The sequence below is a fragment of the Myotis brandtii genome, unplaced genomic scaffold, assembly GCF_000412655.1.
Source record: "Myotis brandtii unplaced genomic scaffold, ASM41265v1 scaffold123, whole genome shotgun sequence".
In the NCBI taxonomy this organism is placed as follows: Eukaryota; Metazoa; Chordata; class Mammalia; order Chiroptera; family Vespertilionidae; genus Myotis; species Myotis brandtii.
This window is the reverse complement of record NW_005354291.1, coordinates 18,062,782-18,079,923: the sequence shown is the minus strand read 5'-3', so window position 1 is coordinate 18,079,923 and position 17,142 is coordinate 18,062,782. Positions and strand designations below refer to the sequence as shown.

At 39.9% G+C, this 17,142-nt stretch overlaps 2 protein-coding genes across 4 annotated transcripts in view; one reads left to right on the top strand and one right to left on the bottom strand.

Annotated features, from left to right (window-relative positions):
- Positions 1 to 7,052, bottom strand: part of PEX3 (peroxisomal biogenesis factor 3) — a 30,699-nt gene extending 23,647 nt beyond the window's left edge. Inside the window, exons 1-2 of one of the 2 annotated variants that reach the window (XM_005859080.2) lie at positions 6,739 to 7,052; positions 202 to 333 (exon numbers count right to left, since the gene is read on the bottom strand). In XM_005859080.2, coding sequence (XP_005859142.1) covers positions 202 to 333; positions 6,739 to 6,811 — 205 coding nt within the window. In that variant the 5' untranslated portion in view covers positions 6,812 to 7,052. The remainder of the gene's footprint in view (positions 1 to 201; positions 334 to 6,738) is intronic. The other variant, XM_014533895.1, reaches the window with a different exon arrangement.
- A 65-nt stretch (positions 7,053 to 7,117) lies between these two features.
- ADAT2 (adenosine deaminase, tRNA-specific 2) overlaps positions 7,118 to 17,142 on the top strand; it is a 15,866-nt gene continuing 5,841 nt past the window's right edge. For both annotated transcript variants that reach the window (XM_005859079.2, XM_014533896.1), the window contains exons 1-2: positions 7,118 to 7,302; positions 15,437 to 15,541. In XM_005859079.2, coding sequence (XP_005859141.2) covers positions 7,129 to 7,302; positions 15,437 to 15,541 — 279 coding nt within the window. In that variant the 5' untranslated portion in view covers positions 7,118 to 7,128. The remainder of the gene's footprint in view (positions 7,303 to 15,436; positions 15,542 to 17,142) is intronic.

The window sequence follows — 17,142 nt, the reverse complement described above, 5'->3', positions numbered from 1 at the left end:
ATCCCCCTATGGATGAGGAGAGGGGGGGGGTAAGGGTATGGGGGGGGGTGGGAACCGGGTGGAGGGGAGCCATGGGGGAAAAAAGAGGAACAACTGTAATAATCTGAACAATAAAGATTTAATAAAAAAACGTAGAAATAAAAAAATTACTATAAATCATTAAATAACTTTGTACATGTGTAAATTTTTCTCTGGCCTTACCTGTCATATTGCAAGTCCTCTGGTTACTTTCAAAATGATACTGTCGTCGTGCTTGAGCAATATATTCTGCAGCCTCCTTTTCTTGTATTTCTCTGATTTTCTTCTGTCCATATTTCCCCAGGATATATATTCCTAAAATTTTATATTTAAAACAAGCTAGTATATTAATCCAATAACTAGTGTATTAAATATTCCAAACAGTATTTTAACCTGATTTATTAAAATACTAGTGGCCCGGTGCACGAAATTCATGCACGGGGCAGGGGAGTGTCCCTTAGTCCAACCTGCACCTTCTCCTGCTGGCCTTGTCACCCACAACATTTTTGATGGATCCTTATTCAGCCAACTGCAGGGGGATAATAAAAATGTAAGCCAGAGTAGTCTTGGCCTGAATCACAGGAACTGTACAGATAGCTCAGATTCAAAACAGCACTCTCTTGATCAGACTGTGACCTCTGTCCACTAAATTTCTAATTATTTATGTTAATGTATATATTGCCTTATATTATCATCCTTTGTGTTTTTTCCATATAAATTCTAATAGCCTTAGCTAACATTTATCTACAACTCACGGTTTTCTGTAGGCTTGCCCCCAACTGCCCTCCCCTCCTGGCCTGATTGCCCCTAACTGCCTCTGCCTCAGCCCCACCACCATGGCTTTGTCCAGAAGGATGTGGGGAAGGTCTCCCAGTCTAATTAGCATATTACTCTTTTATTAGTATAGATAATGCTTATATCAGCAAAATGCTAAAAATTATAACTTTTAAAAATATAAATTAATGAATTATATAAGAATTGTAACTTAAAGCAAAGGAAAAGGAGATTATCATTTTAACAGCCAAAGATAGACAGGTACATAAGGACTAGGTATGAAAAACAAAGGAATTAAGTCTACAAAGTCTTTAATAGTAAACTGGAGATATTCTAAATGACCAGCAATAGGGAATTGCTTAAATAAATTACGGTCTAGCCATACAATGGAATCTGATATAGCTATTAAAAACCACATTATGAAATAGTTAATGACTCAAGGAGATAATCATTTTATATTTTAGATGATAAAAAATAAGAAGTCTTTCTTTTTAATGTAAGCAAAGCAACTGCATAGAAAAACAGATGGGCTTTAATTTCTAACATATAATAAATAATTATCATTGTTGAATAGTGGGATAACAGATGATTTTTTTCTTCTGTTCGCTCCTCTGTATTTTTCATCTTTTCTTCAATCAATATATAATACTTTAAAAAATATAAGATAAAATGTAGCACCAAAAAGGACATTGAGATTTCACTGAATTCATAAAACAAGCTTATCATACTGTTTTACCTATGCCTTGCTAACAGATGTTTTTATGTGTGACAGAATTTGCTTCATTATAAACTGGCAAATAAGGTTGTAGGGGAGTAACTAATCCTCACCTATCTCCAACTGTCTGGGGCCCCTAATATCTACCAAAAAGAACCTAATAATTGTGCATGACCTAAATAATTGAATTTGGGCTGTTTGTCACAGATGGGGAGGAAGCATTCTTCAGGAACTCTAGATCAGCGGTTCTCAACCTGTGGGTCGCGACCCCTTTGGCGGTCGAATGACCCTTTCAGAGAGGTCGCCTAAGACTATCCTGCATATCAGATATTTACATTACGATTCATAACAGTAGCAACATTACAGTTATGAAGTAGCAACAAAAATTTTATGGTTGGGTCACAACATGAGGAACTGTATTTAAAGGGCCAGAAGGTTGAGAACAATTGCTCTAGAGCAAACACACATCCACAATTATTTTCACTAACATAAGCATTATAGATGAATGGATAACATGTTATGTATTCTTAAAAATAAGTTCAATAAAAGGGTATGTAGTACAAATACTTAGGCAGAAATAAAGTATGATTGCTGTTATAAAGGCATTATAATCATGCTTAAGGAACAAATAAATTTCATATAATTGTCTTCATAGCTACCTTTCTTTTTACTCTATCCTAAACTGATGATGGTGTCACAAAACCAACAAAATGAAGAAACTGACTGATGTTTCACAACGTAACTCTTTGACAGGCAACTGTTATATAACAGTTACTTCTCAATGAATTGCTTATATTTTGTTTATACAACAGATTGCTAAAAGTTATGTGTAAAATTATTACTTCTCAAACAATGATAGTGTAAAGTGAAACACCACAATAATGCCCTGTGTGTAGCTTTGTATAGCTAACATTTTTCTGGAATAATAGTAAATTTGATTAGTATGTGTTTTCCAGAGGGAAGGTCCACTGCTTTCATTAGATTCTCAATGTGTCTGATAAAAATTCTTTAGGAACTACTGTATTTGTTTAATAAATGTAGTATATTCTAACTAAAGCTAAAAGGAGAAAATGAATTGTTATGGTTGAACTGTGTGCCCTCCTAAAGTCCCATGTTGAAGCTCCAGTACTTCCAGAATGTTACTGTATTTGCAGATAGGGTCTTTACAGAGGTAATCAAGTTAAAGGGAGGTCATTAAGGTGGCCCCTAATCCAATGACTGGTGTTCTGATAAGAAGAGAAAATTTAGATACAAGCATGTGTAGAGAGTAATCCAATTTGATTGATGTTCTTATAAGAAGAGAAAATTTAGACACAAGCATGTGTAGAGAGAAGATGATGTAAAGACACAGGGATATGGATGAAAAGGGGGCTCTCTAATAAATATGACTGAAAGTAACCTCACAGGGTGACGACCAGATCATAAATCCCTAACTGGGCAGGTCACACCTACCGCCTATAAAAAGGTTTATCTTTGTCTGAAGCAAGCCCTGTCCATTGTTCTTATGCATCTAAGTAAACACAACCTTGAAATGCCAGAATAATCCTCTTTTGTAGATAGCTCAAAGGAGTAACCACCCTGGAGGGAGAACATAATCTTGTTAACTATTCTGTATCTTGCTTTTCTCACTTTCACATAATCTTCCATACATTCCCTCTTTTGTTCCAAATTTATAAAAGAAACTGCAAAACCGTCATTCTCTGGAACATCTGAGATCTTGCTTCCTGGCATGATGTCAGTTTGGCTGAAATAAACTTTTACAAACTTCTCCACAGGTTTGAATGTTTCTTATGTCAACGGGGAGGAGATGGCCATCTCTAAGCCAAGGAGAGGGCTCTGAAACAGATTCTTCTCTTACAGCCAAAAGGAACAAATCCTGCCAACACACTGATCTTAGACTTCTGGCCCCCAGAACCATGAGACAATAAATTTCTGTTGCTTAAGCCACTCAGTTTGTGGTACTTTGTTATGGCAGTCCTAGTAAACTAGTAAACTAATACTGGATTTAGGGTAAAGTTCCACAATCCATTATTTTTCTTGAGTTAGCACTTAAGTTCCTACACAAATTCTAATTTACTCAGGTTCTCATTCTCAAATTTTATAAATTCTGATTTTGTCAGATTTGTCTCTCTAGGAAAATAAGAATGAAGAAAGAAAATTAATTAGCTAAATTATGGAGCTCAGGAGCATCAGATCATGACTGGGTGCCAGAATTCTGGCCTGGGGATTGAGCCCACAACCCAGGCCTGTGACCTGACCGGGAATCCAACCCTGATGTCCTGGTTCATAGGTCGATGCTCATTCTCATTCTCTCATGAGTTTACAGTGGCGTATTCTAGAGGCTATATGACCTGTGGCATTGCAAATGACGAAATACAAAATGAAACATGAGAATCCAGCTTTCTTCAATTAAGCCAGACAGTAAAGACATTTGCAAAAATTTAAAACAATACCACTCTTCTTGCTAAGTTAGAAAAATAATTATGTTAATATGTTACAAGTTTACTATTTTTTAAATTGTTATTTAAAAAAAATTTCTTAGTTCTAATTTCTAATACGGCAACTATTAATTAGATACAAGTTTTAAAAGCCTCTTTAGAGTCCTTAATTTTTAAAAGTGTAAAGAATACCTCTAGTCAAAAAATTTGAGAACCAAAATCTAGTCTTTGCATAAACTGCTCAAATTGTACAAATTGGTCTAAAGCAATTACTCATCCAAAATGCAGGAAATCCCTACTTAAGAAGGCCTGCACCTCAAAGTTTTTACTTAGATTTTTTTCCCTACCTCTTGGAGCATACATGTTGATATCTAGCTTTTGAACCTGTTAATATGTGGCTTTCTTTAAGCCCTTTCTTGATTTTTTTTTATAATCTTACATGCTACCTGTTAGTTTGATCTGTATAATATTTTTTCAGCTTGTTTTGTACTTTAATTATTTGTATAGTTGTTGCTAGATTGTGAATGTTTGTGTGCCCTCCTGCCCCGAATTCATATATTGATATCCTAATGCCTGATATGAGGGTATTAGAAGTTGGGGTCTCCGGGAGATGTTTAGGTAATGAGGGTGAAGCCCTTCTACATGGGATTAGTATTCTTATGAAAGGGTTTCCACAGCACCTTCTGCCATTTGAGGCTACAAGTGTGCAACCTGGAAGCAAGTCCTCAATTAACCATTCTGACTCCCCCATCTTGGACTTCCAGCCTCCAGAACTGTGAGAAGTAAGTTTATGTTGTTTATAAGCCACCCAGTCTGTGGTATTTTGTTACAGCAGCATGAATGGACTAAGACACTTCTCATTTCTAACAGACTATTAAGTCCGTGAAGGCAAAACAGTATAGTGTGGAAAGAGAATGTGCTTTGGGATCTAACACACTTGGATTTGAATTCTAGCTTCCTTCTTAGCAACTCTGAGACCCTGGGCACGTTTCTTAAATTCTTAGGGCTCTAGTTCCCACATTCTTGAATGGGGATAACAATAACTATCCTGTTGTCATCCCCACTGAATACAAGAGCTTAGCACAAAATGGTAACTAGTACTATTAGAAATCTCTGTAAATCCTCTATTTTCAATCACATTACTTTGATAAGTACTACAGGCACTTGATAAGTATTTCTTGAATTAGATGAATTGAAATGTAACATGTTATAGGACCTTTCCCCTTGAAGCAGAAAAAAAATGAGGCCATAAGGTCATCTACTTTTTGTCTTTTAGATTAACTTTTTTGTTATAAAACACTAGGATTATTTTCTTTGTCTCTCTGAACCTTGTCTTTCTCATTCCTCTTAATCTGTAACTATAAAGTTCTCAATAGATTTTTGACAGAATCTATAACTACCTCTTAAGTATAATCTTTTGCTTTCCCTATGATTGCTCCTAATGTACCATTAGATTTTCCCATAAATTTGAAAGGTATACTAGTCTTTCTGAGATTGCTAAAGAGAGATTCTTTCATTTCCTTTTGTGGTGGCAAAAATACTTTTTTATACTTCTTCCATCAGACATACATCTTTAGCTTCTACAAATAAAATGGATTCAACAGTCTTAGCATAACCTAAATACACAGATGTCAGTGGCTGAATATATCAGAAAACACATTTTATCTGTAAAAAATTTTTTCAGAAAATTTGCATCTCTTCCTTATCAAATTATGACAGATCTCAGAGACTAGTAAAAGCCTCTCTCCTTGCCTCATCAAACTTTCAGGAATCAACAGGTCTAAATCACTGATGCTAAGAGTATTGTTAATTTCAAATTGTTTGAGGGGAGGGAAATAATAGAATATAACCTAGTAATAGTAAAAGAAAAGCAGCCCAACTCCTTGGGAAATTTCTCTCCTTGTTTTTTTTTACACGCTTCTGTAACCAAAGCATGTAGTTAGTGACAATATTTCTCAAAAAGACTCAAATTCTAAAAATTTCTTTACATTCCTACATTTTCTCCTCCTATATCTCACCGGTCGTTTTATTCACTCCTTTACATTCCTGTCACTATGCAATGATTGCATATGACGAAACAGGCTCTCGGGATGGTTATCTGTTCCTAAATCTCCTTTCAGCCTCTGCAACTCGGTCCTGCCTGGGCGTCGATCCCAGCCCAGAGGAGCCGGGGGAAGACGGCACACCCGGAGAGCTCCGTCCGACTTCCCAGCTCACTGCACAGCTCGTGTTCCCAAACAGCAGAAGCAGAGCTGAGTACTGCCTTGTGCCTTTGTCGTCTAGTGTATATCGTCCTGTCCTGCACCAGGGTGCTATTTACAAAACGTTCAAATCGCCTTCACACAACACTCGACGTACAGAGCCGAGGTAGCTCCTAGAATATTATGAAACTTGTACGAAGGGAGAAAGCCGAGCAAAGCGCCAAAGAGCAACCCAGACTCTCAGGAAAAACAACAGAAGAGCATTAAACAACAACAACAACAAACAACAACATGTGTCTATACGAGAATGGTGCCTAAAACAGAAACTTATGGTGGTGAGTTCTCCCAAGGTCCGTGAGAACAAAGGACCGGCGACCAGCAGAGTAAGGGCAGTGTCAGGGCGACGGGCACGCGCGCCACAACTGGGGAGACGGGGAGCACTGGAGGTGTGTCGCCCGCTCCCCAAAGAGGGTTGAACGACTCCCCTCTACCTATGCTGGCCCGCGGCCGCCGGCCTCTCCATTTTAGAAGACAGCCACCCCTCTCCTATCCCCTCCGCCCCACGCCCCGTTCCAAGAACGCTGTCACCCACCTCCGAGGACCGTGCCCAGGAAGATACATTTCTTTTTGTGACGTTTGAGAAAATTCCACGTCGATCTCAGCATCTTCAGGCCCTGGAGGTGCGGGCTGCCTAGGGGGAGGGGCGGGGGGGCGCCAGGAAGCCGTTTCTCTGTCACCGGCCCTGGACCACTGACCCGGCAGGAACGCCGTGGCCCCGCTGGGCGCTCTCCAGAAATCGCAAAGGCGACTTTCCGCGGACTGTCACCCGAGCGGGAAGGGGGCGTGGACTGCAGCAGACCGGCGGCGCTTTCTGTGCGGCCGCCGCGCCGCCGCCTCCACTGATTGGGCCGGGCCACCCAGGTCCGCCCAGAAATCGCTCCCGAGTGCCTCGCCGATCGAATCCCCCCGGAAACCGCAGCCTATGCGCGCCGGGTTCCGGGCGGGGGCTTCCTTGGCGCCCCGGCTTCCGGCGCTGAGCTCGCTGCCGCCCCAGCGCGGTATGGAGGCGAAGGAGGCATCCACGCCAGCTACCGGCGGCGGATGCTCGGTGTCAGCGGAGGAGATCGAAAAGTGGATGGAGGAGGCCATGCAAATGGTGAGGAGCCCGGGAGGTCGCTGCCGCGGGTGGGAACTTCTCCGGCTCTCTGCCCAGCCTGATCGTTGGAGCAAACGCCCCATGTGCTTTCTTGTTACCATAATCTCTTGGCGCCACGCTCTCTGGGTAAACAGCTGGCTTGAGGCCATTCCCACAGTGGCTCTGGGGAAGGAAAAGAGGAAATACAGAAATTGTTTCTTTTGGCTGGCATGAAGTATGCGCCAAATGTCCCCATTCAGCTGCTGTTGGCACATACGTGCAGCGCTCCCTTCTTTACTGTGAACACACTAGCAAATCCGCCAAATCACATTATTTTGTATTTATGACCCCTTGACCCCGTAGAAGGAAGGAAACTGAGGATGTTTCTGGTAGAGTAGATAAACCAAGCCCCTGTATAGCCAGCCATATGCTACCATCCATCCATCCATCCATGCATCCATGCATGCATCCATGCATCCTGCTGCCTTCCCTTGCTCTGGACTGTTGATTGAGGAGGGCTCTAATCAGATTTGTGTATAATCCAAGCTTTCCCCACACTTAGGTGTGCCAGCCAGCTTTTTAACAAGGATAAAAGTGCATTCGGCATATATACAGGTGTCCCCCAAAAATGTATACACACTTTGAATAATTATAAAGGCAGTGTTTCAGCCCTAACCGGTTTGGCTCAGTGGATAGAGCGTCGGCCTGCGGACTCAAGGGTCCCAGGTTCGATTCTGGTCAAGGGCATGTACCTTGGTTACGGGCACATACCCAGTAGGGAGTGTGCAGGAGGCAGCTGATCGTTGTTTCTAACTCTCTATCCCTCTCCCTTCCTCTCTGTAAAAAATCAATAAGATATATTTTAAAAAAAATAAAGGCAGTGTTTCAAAATGTAATAGAATCTACAGGCATTGTGTATATACATTTTTGGGGGACACCCTATCAATAATAATAAAAGCGTAATATGCTAATTAGACCAGACGTCCTTCCAGACTACCTTCTGGACGAAGCCGGGGCTGCGGGAAGCCTGGGTCCTGGGTGCCAGAGGGAAGCCGGTGCCAGCAGCCGGGGCAAGGAAGGCCTCTTGCACGAATTTCATGCATTGGGCCTCTAGTTAATTCATAATTATGTCTTCATTCACTCCACAGATGTTTCTTGAGTGCACTGTGCTTAGCAGTGGGGATTCAATCCTGAAACTGTTTTTGGCACCTTCTCTGTTCTCTTGTCACATTATTTTCTCTGCATTCATGCACTATTACAGCCAAACACTTTTCTCTAAGCCATGAGGCATTACAGCATCTATGCATTTGTTACATAATGTTCTTCTAAACTTGTTTCTTATGCTTTTTTGAAAGTGAATCATAGTAAAAAAAAATCTATTTTATATTACAGCCCAGTAAACAGAATGCAAATTATTTTATACTATACATACGAGCTTAGAGGTTAGACTAGCCTATGTGCAAACCCTAGAATGGCCACTGACAGCAAACTGAGATTCTTAACCTTCCAGCCTCCTGCCTTCTATAAAATGGGCAGATAGTATCTATCTGTTAGGGTTGTATAGGGAAGTTCTTCACTTGTTTGTAATAGTGGAGATTTGAAACAGTGTAAATGTCAAACAGTTAAATGAATACAGAGGAACACTGTGCAACCTTAAAAAAATCATGTGCTGAAAAATATTACCTAACATGGGGAAATGTGTATATTTCTAAATGGAAAAGGTGGACTGCTGAACCTGTATATACAGTATAAATCTATTTGACTTTTTAAAAAACTACAAACATGTATATTCAGGCATAGAAAAAACTTGAAAATCTTCTGTTACAGAATAATAACTAAGTGGTTTTATTTTTTAATGTGGATATTTTACCCCTAAATTTTCCCCCTTGAACATATCTTACTTTATAATTAGGAAAAAAGAAAGATGGAGTGTGTGAGTGTGTTTATCAATATCTATCTATCTATCTAGTTCTATCTATTGAGAGAAAGCAAGTGTTCTAGAATAAATCAATTATATATTACTAGAGGCCCAGTGCATGAATTCGTGCACAGGTGGGGTCCAGCTGGCCTATTGGGCCGGGGGAGGGGACACGGGAGGTTGGCAGGCCAGCCCGCCCCCTGGTCAAGCTCCCGGTAGAGGGGACAATTTGCATATTAGTCTTTTATTATATAGGATTGTAGTATTCATTTTCTGGGTGTCTGGTATTGGTATAATATTGTGCTAGGTCTGAGGAAAATTCAAAAAGAAATCAAGCACAGATACTTATCCATTTCAACAATTGTGCTGTAATTGTTTCCCATGTTTTAGGCCTTGTGCCAGGTACTAAGGCTGCAAAGGTGAGCAAGTCAAGTTTGCTAGTGCGAGGATCGGGTGCTTGCCTCCCAGGAACATACTGTTTAATGGATGAACGTAAAACATGCACCAATGCAAAAGTTAATAAATAACATGTCCAGGGTCCAAAATTAGAGACAGGTATAAAGTGCTATCAGATAACAGGCAACACAGTCCTGAGCAAGTCAGTGAGATCAGTTTGGGATGCTTACTGCATTTTAAAAAGAACAAAAGCAATGTGGGCTGGTGAAAAGGAAGGGAGTGGTTGATCAAAGCAGGGTAATTGTCAAGTGCCAAGAAATAGAGGACTTTGTCTTGGGTGAGGAGGTGAGCCAGCTATCTGTCTAGAAAGGGCTTCCTAACCTGAAACTATATAACAACGTTATGTGCACGTGCCTGTTCCATGCCATGTGAGAGAGTTCATAACTTTCATCAGATGCTCAAAGGGGGTTTGACTGCAGTTTGCACAGACTCTTGATGAGTCACCAGATATAATTCCTATGAAAGAAAGAAAGAAAGAAAAAAAAGGCTGGAGAAAAAGACAAGTTAGCCAGAAAACTCTTAGGTAGAAGGTAACAACATCCAAAAGATTACACTACAGCAGTTCCTGCTAATGCAGCGGTTCTCAACCTGTGGGTCGCGACCCCTTTGGGGGTCGAACAACCCTTTCACAAAGGTCGCCTGAATGCATCCTGCATATCAGATATTTGCATTACAATTCATAACAGTAGCAAAATTACAGTTATGAAGTAGCAACGAAAATAATTTTATGGTTGGGGTCACCACAGCATGAGGAACTGTATTGAAGGGTCACAGCATTAGGTAGGTTGAGAACCACTGTGCTAATGATACTCAGAAGCTCTGTTTTCCTCTCTCACCTTTAAATTCCTCAACCTGCCACTGGCAGCCTCCCAACTTCCACCTATCCTCCCCGCCAGCCTAACTTTTCTTTATTCTTCTAGGTTCTTGGTTCTTAACCTTTTCACCTTCTACCCAAACTGCCTCCATATCACTGATCCTTCTTTCTCGGCCTGTTTTTTCCTCAGGTCTTTCATAACACCACACACTCCCGGTTTTCCTCCTGCTTCACTAGGCATCTCTTAGTCTGCATTCCAAGATACTTCTCATTTGCTCCACCTTTTTTTTTTAACTTTTCATTTTGAAATAGTAATAGTTTCACAGGAAGTTGCAAAAAAGTGTCCAGGGAAGGCCCATATACTCTTTACCCAGTTTCCTGCAATGCTAGCATTTTATATAACACTAGTACAATATCAAAACCGGGAAGATGACATCAATGCAGTCTGAGTTTATTCAGGTTGCCTCAGCTTTATAGACACTTGTGTGTGTGTGTGTGAGTGTGTGTGTGTGTGTGTGTGTGTGTGTGTGTGTGTGTGAGTGTGTGTGTGTGTGTGTGTAGTTCTGTGTAATATTGTCACATGTCTAGTTTTGTTTCATTACCACCAGAACTGCTCCATAACCACAGGTTCGCTGATGCTGCCCTTTTATGGTCACCATCTACTCCCAACCCTAAACCCAGGCAGCCACTTGTCTGTTCCCCATACCTATAATTTTGTCATTCAGGAAAGTTATATACAAGAATATTTAACCTTTTGAGATTTTTTTTCCATTCAACATAATTTCCTTGAGAGTCATCCAAGTTGTCGAGTCAGTCAATAGTTCATTCCTTTTTATTGCTGTGTAGTGTTTTCATGGTGTGGATGTACCGGAGTTTGTCTCAGCATTCCCCCACTGAAGGATGTTTGGGTCATTTCCAGTTTTTGGCTATTATGAATAAAACTTCTACGAACATTCGTGTCTATATATGAAATTATGTATCGTATGAGCCTAAGATTTCATTTTCCTGGCTAACTATATGTGCAAGAGTGCAATTGCTGGGTTATGTGTTAAGGGCATATTTAGTTTTTTTAAGAAACTGCCCAACTGTTTTTCAGAGTGGCTGTACCATTTTACATTCCTACCAGCAGTGTATGAGTGATCCTGTTTCTCCATAGCCTTCCCAACATTTGGTGTTTTTAACTTTTCATTTGAGCCACTCTGATAGGTATGTAATACCATCTCATTGTGGTTTTAATTTGCATTTTCCTAATGGCTAATGTTGTCGACGTTTTTTCATGTACTTATTTGCCATTTGTATGCCTTCTTTGGCCAAATGTCTGTTAATATATTTTTCCCATTTTTTAAAGGGCTTGTTTGGAGTTTCTTGTTTAATTTTTGAGAGTTCGTTACGTAGTCTACATACGAGATCTTTGTTCAGTATGTGGTTTGCAAATATCTCCTTCCAGTTTTAGTTTGTCTTTTATTCCTCTTAAGGGGGTATTAGTTTCCTATGGCTTTGTAACAAATTGCCACAAACTTGGTGGCATAAAACAATAAGTTTGTTCTCTTGTTTTTCTGCAGGCCAGGAGTCAGCAATCAGTTTCTCTGGGCCACCAATGTTTCAATAGGGCTGAGCGCCCTCTGGAGGCTCTAGAGGACATATTTCCTGGGCTTTTCCAGATTCTAGAGCAAGCATGTCAAACTCAAAGGCTAACATGGGCCAAATAAACAAGGTTTAAGTTTCTGTGGGCTGCAAAAAAACAAAAGCTTCAATTTTCATAGAAACGTAGGTTTATTTCGATAGAGACATGCTGAATACAAAGGGCTGAAATAAATGAGTAATCATTAACATAAAGTAATAGAACATTTTAATAAAAATTAATATTTTTTTCTTGAACATTAACTTACCAGACACTGAATAACTGCACAAGTTAATTAGCGCAACACAAATAAACCTATTTTTCTTGTCCTCTGAAAGCTAAATATTTCCTGTTGTGCACACCAAACAAGTCAGTACAAGACTAATGATGTGGCAATCGGCTGCTAAAATATTCGCTGCTAGTATTAGAGAGAAATGGTGTGCCTGCACATAAGACGCTTAAGGGAAATGAATGCAACATGATGATAGTAATCAGTCATTATTGAATGTTGTAGTTCGTTATTAATAATTATGTATAACAGGATATTGTAAAAATTAAGTTACAAAATTTTTATTAAAACCTTTCTTAAACCTTTCAAAATATTGGCTGGGCCACAAAAATATTTGTTGTGGGCCGCATGTGGCCCGCGAGCCTCAAGTTTGATATGCTTCTTCTAGAGCAGCGATTTTCATATCATGGCACACAAACTAATTACTAAAATTCTGGAGGACACAAAAAAACTGGTAAAATTTTGATTTGTTCACACTGGACCGCTATTGTTGTATTGGCTGTTGTCATTTTTCTACTTGACAGTCTGAGGGAAAAGAGGTCAGTGCCCCTTACTAGTCAGGTATTGCATGTTTTAAAAATTCTTGCGGCACACCAGTTGAAAATCACTGTTCTAGAGGGACATTCCTTGCTTGGCTCATGGCCACTTCCTCCCTCTTCAAAGCCAGCTGTTGCATCTTCAAATCTTTCTCTCTGCTTCCATTGTCACATTACTTTCTGCTTTCTGGGTCAAATCTCTCTGTGCCGCTCTCTTACAAGGACACTTGTGATTGCATCAGGATAATTTCCTTTTCTCAAGATCCTCAACAAATAAATGATTCATATTTTTTGAACAAATAAATGATTCATCTCTCATGTGTGTTGGGGTTATGTGTAATTCTAAGCTATTTGAAATTACAATATTGGCCCTGTCTGGGTAGCTCAGTTGGTTAGAGCATCATCCTGATATGCCAAGGTTGGGGGTTTGATCCCCAGTCAGGGCATATACAAGAACCAACCAACGAATGCATAAATAAGTGGAATAACAAATTGATGTTTCTCTCTCTCTAAAAAATTAAAAGTTGCACCTTTGTGTGATGATTGCCTTAACTGCACTGACACTTAGCATCGCCATCCTCCCTGCTGTCAGTCCTTCTCCTGGCTTTCCTTTCAGTAGTAGCCTATGGTGCATTGTAGTATTTATTTGTATGTATTCACCAAACCTTGTAACTCTTTAAACTTTCAAACTTGGCATGCTTCCACAGTTTTTACAGGGACAAGATTAATCAGGGGGTAGTTCGTGACACAATTCTGAAGGATGCAGTCTTACTGCTTTATATACTGCCACCTTACGTTTCACCACTCCAGAGGGGAAAGGAGAGGTTCAGTTCACACACTACTATGTACCTCTCCTTTTTCCTCTTTTGGCCAAATGAAAAGTGTCAGTTGAGCATGCTTGAAGTAGCTAAGGAGCCCATGTTAACATTATGAAAAGAAGTTATTGCTATTATAAATAAAGTATAGCTGGAAGTAAGAGGCTAGTGCAGGAGACGGAACACTGTTTTCAGCAATGCCTTCAACTTTGCAGTACATGTGCCCTATGGTGTGTGTGTGTATGCCCTACACTTACATGGGAATCTAGTCTTCTAAAGTATCTTCTGGCCTGCCAAAATTAGAAATGCCTTGCCTTCCCAGGAACAGCTGTCCTTGGATTCTTTTAACTGTACTGAGATGGAAATCTAAAGGGTTGCACTCTTCCTTTATTCTCCCTCAGTGGTATTATCAGGACATTCCCAGATAAACCTGCCTGCTTCCGTTCTCTGCCCCCAAAATGTATTCTTTACTGTCCTGGGCCCTGGAGCTACAGTGGTTCACTCAGCAGAAGGGCTAGAAGTAAAATGGCAGCTGGTGATAGAGGGGAGACTTTGCAAATAGAATAATTAGTTTGCCATTCCCAGGATGGTGGTGGTGGAGTTGTTCCTCAGCTTATTTTTCATTTGGGGTGTACTTTACATGCAGTGAAATGCATAGGTCTTAAAGGCATTGTTCATTCAGTTTTGAGAGATGTAAGCATCTTTGTAACTCAATTTCCTTATGTCCCTTTCCAACCGATCAATCTACACATCCCTTTCCAGGAGGCAACCACCGCTCCAATTTCTCTCATTGTAGTTTAGTTTTGTCTAGTCGAGTACTTCTCGTGGGGGCCATCCTCTGCTTTGTGTTGAACTTCTTTTATCCAGCATGTCTGAGACTCATGTGTGTTGATGTGTGTATCAGCACTTCGTTCCTTTTTATTGCTGGGTTGTATGCCACTGTGTGCGTAGACCACAGGTGGTTCATCCATTCCTTTGTTGATGGACACCTGTGCTATTTCCAGATTTGGGCTATTGCGAATCAATCTATTATGACCATGCTTTTGCTGTTGTTTTTTTTTTGGTAGATATACAATCCCTTTCCTTAAAGAAACACTCAGGAGTAGAATTTGTCCATAGGCGATACGTTTGTTTACTTTTAAAGGAAACTTCCAAAATTCCTCCAAGGTGGTTGAGCCATTTTCCCCTAGAGTGCTCCTCAGCTTTTCTTGTCTCCCTTAGAGCAGAAGTCACCTGTATGTTACTGGAACGCTAGAAGATATTTTCTGTCCTTTTTGGAGAAACAAAATTAAGCAAGTAGAATTTCAACAAGGAAAGATTTTTAAGAAAGGATTTATATCATTTATTCTTCTACCTCTTTGCAAATATATATATATATATATATTCTCTCTGAAAAGGTGCATAGACCCTGGAAATTTAAGAACAAGAGTCAATAAGTCTTTTGATCACCTCTGCTTCCAATGAGGAAAAATACATCAGGGGCTCAGGACCTATGAAGGGATTTGTTCCTGATCTCCCTCCATATGGACACCCAGAGAGCAAAGGCACTCAGCACGGAACTGTATCTGAGAGAAGGGAAAGGCCAGTTGCCTTTCTTAGTTCTAGTATTTATACATGCGTTTACTGCTCTTGCTACATCTATTTCTTTCCTGTAGTCCTTTCAAGTATTGAACATTACATCTTAGATTTTCCACTTTGTTTTTCAGGCCAAAGAAGCCCTAGAAAATATTGAAGTTCCTGTTGGCTGCCTTATGGTCTACAACAATGAAGTTGTGGGGAAAGGAAGGAATGAAGTTAACCAAACCAAAAATGTACGTGAGTATAATTGCATATACAGGGCAGTGACAGTAAAAGTGGATGCAGTTATCACAGCTGGTGAGATGATGGGTCTCTGTAGAGTCCAATAAGGTATCAATGGAAAGGTAGTTTCCCTAAACATCTCTTTTTTTGAATGCCTTTTTTTTTTCTGATTCTAAAAGTGACACATGTTGACTTTAACACTTGAGTGAAAAACTAAGAGGCAATTTTATTACATTGGTATGTCAGTGTAGAAGAAATGAGTCTTCTCCATTTTAAGCAAAGCTAATATAGGAAAATTTCACTTTATAAAACATCTCTCTTTAACTCATATCACATTCTTTAGTAGCTCTAAAAGGATGTGTAAAGAAGCTATTTCTATTTCAGATAATTCAGTGGGATGAAGTCTCCACTACATGGAGTATGTACACTTTACTAGGTTGTGAGACTTTTCATTCATTGTGGCTAGGTTGGGAAGTTCATGAATTAAGGCAGCCCTTCTTGAATGTGGTATCACAACAGTGTGTCCCAGTAACTATAGATGAAGTGTCAGATTTTATGATTATAAGAAGTACCCGGTGGACTCAAGGAGAGCAGAAGCCCACTCTCACAGACTTTGATCTTGTTGTGTGACCTTGCCAGCCAGGGAATAAGCTGGTGTTGGTGCTAGTGCTATGTGGACTTTCAAGTTCATCCATCTTATCTGTCAAAGACAAAACGGAGACTTAGCAAAACACATGCAAAGTGGGAACACAGATTCCCAAAGCAGTTATGTGGGTGTCAAAATACCCATGAGATAAGTAATAAACATAATACAGCAATTAGATACTATATTTGGGAGTAGAATTTTGTATTTTAGATAATTGTCATATCTCCGCATTTGTATTTTGTGATTTATTTCGCACAGTATCTTTAACATAAGAACTTTGAATGTCCTAACAATATCCATCTTATGGCCCATGACATGTGTTTCTTCTTTACTTTGAAATTAACCTGGATTTATTTTGGTATTCTGTGTCCTATAATAGATACCCTATAATCCCAGTATAGAAAGACTCCTGACCCCAAATGAGGAGACCTGAGTCCTACTTTGGCTTTAATACCATCTCCACTCCCCTGTTACCACCGTTACCACCTGTTCCATTGTGCGGCTTTAATACGTTCTGTCTTAGCTTCTGGTTCTTCTGTCATAAAAGAGGAAGTTGCTTAATATGATTCATTCCAACAATTACTTATTGAGAACTATAGGGGGATTTGATTTAGTCATTCTGAATCTGATTTATAAAAAGGTCTGGAAACTTTTTCAAGCTCCCTGGTGGGTTCTGGTATGCCTCCAGGTTTGGGAACCTCTTTTCTAAAATCCCTTCTGACTCTGAGTTTATAATCCTGGCTTTCATGGTACTTGGGCCATTGTGCCAGCATTTTTCACACCCTGTCCTTGGTCATAGGTAGATGAGCAACTTTCTGTTTACCCTATCAGACTTTAGTCTTGTTGAGGACAGAGAGTTTTTATTCCACACAGAATTTAGCACAGTGGCTTGGACATAGATAAAACTCAATATAAGTTTCTTGATAAATGTGATGATCATGATGATCATGTGATTATATATATATA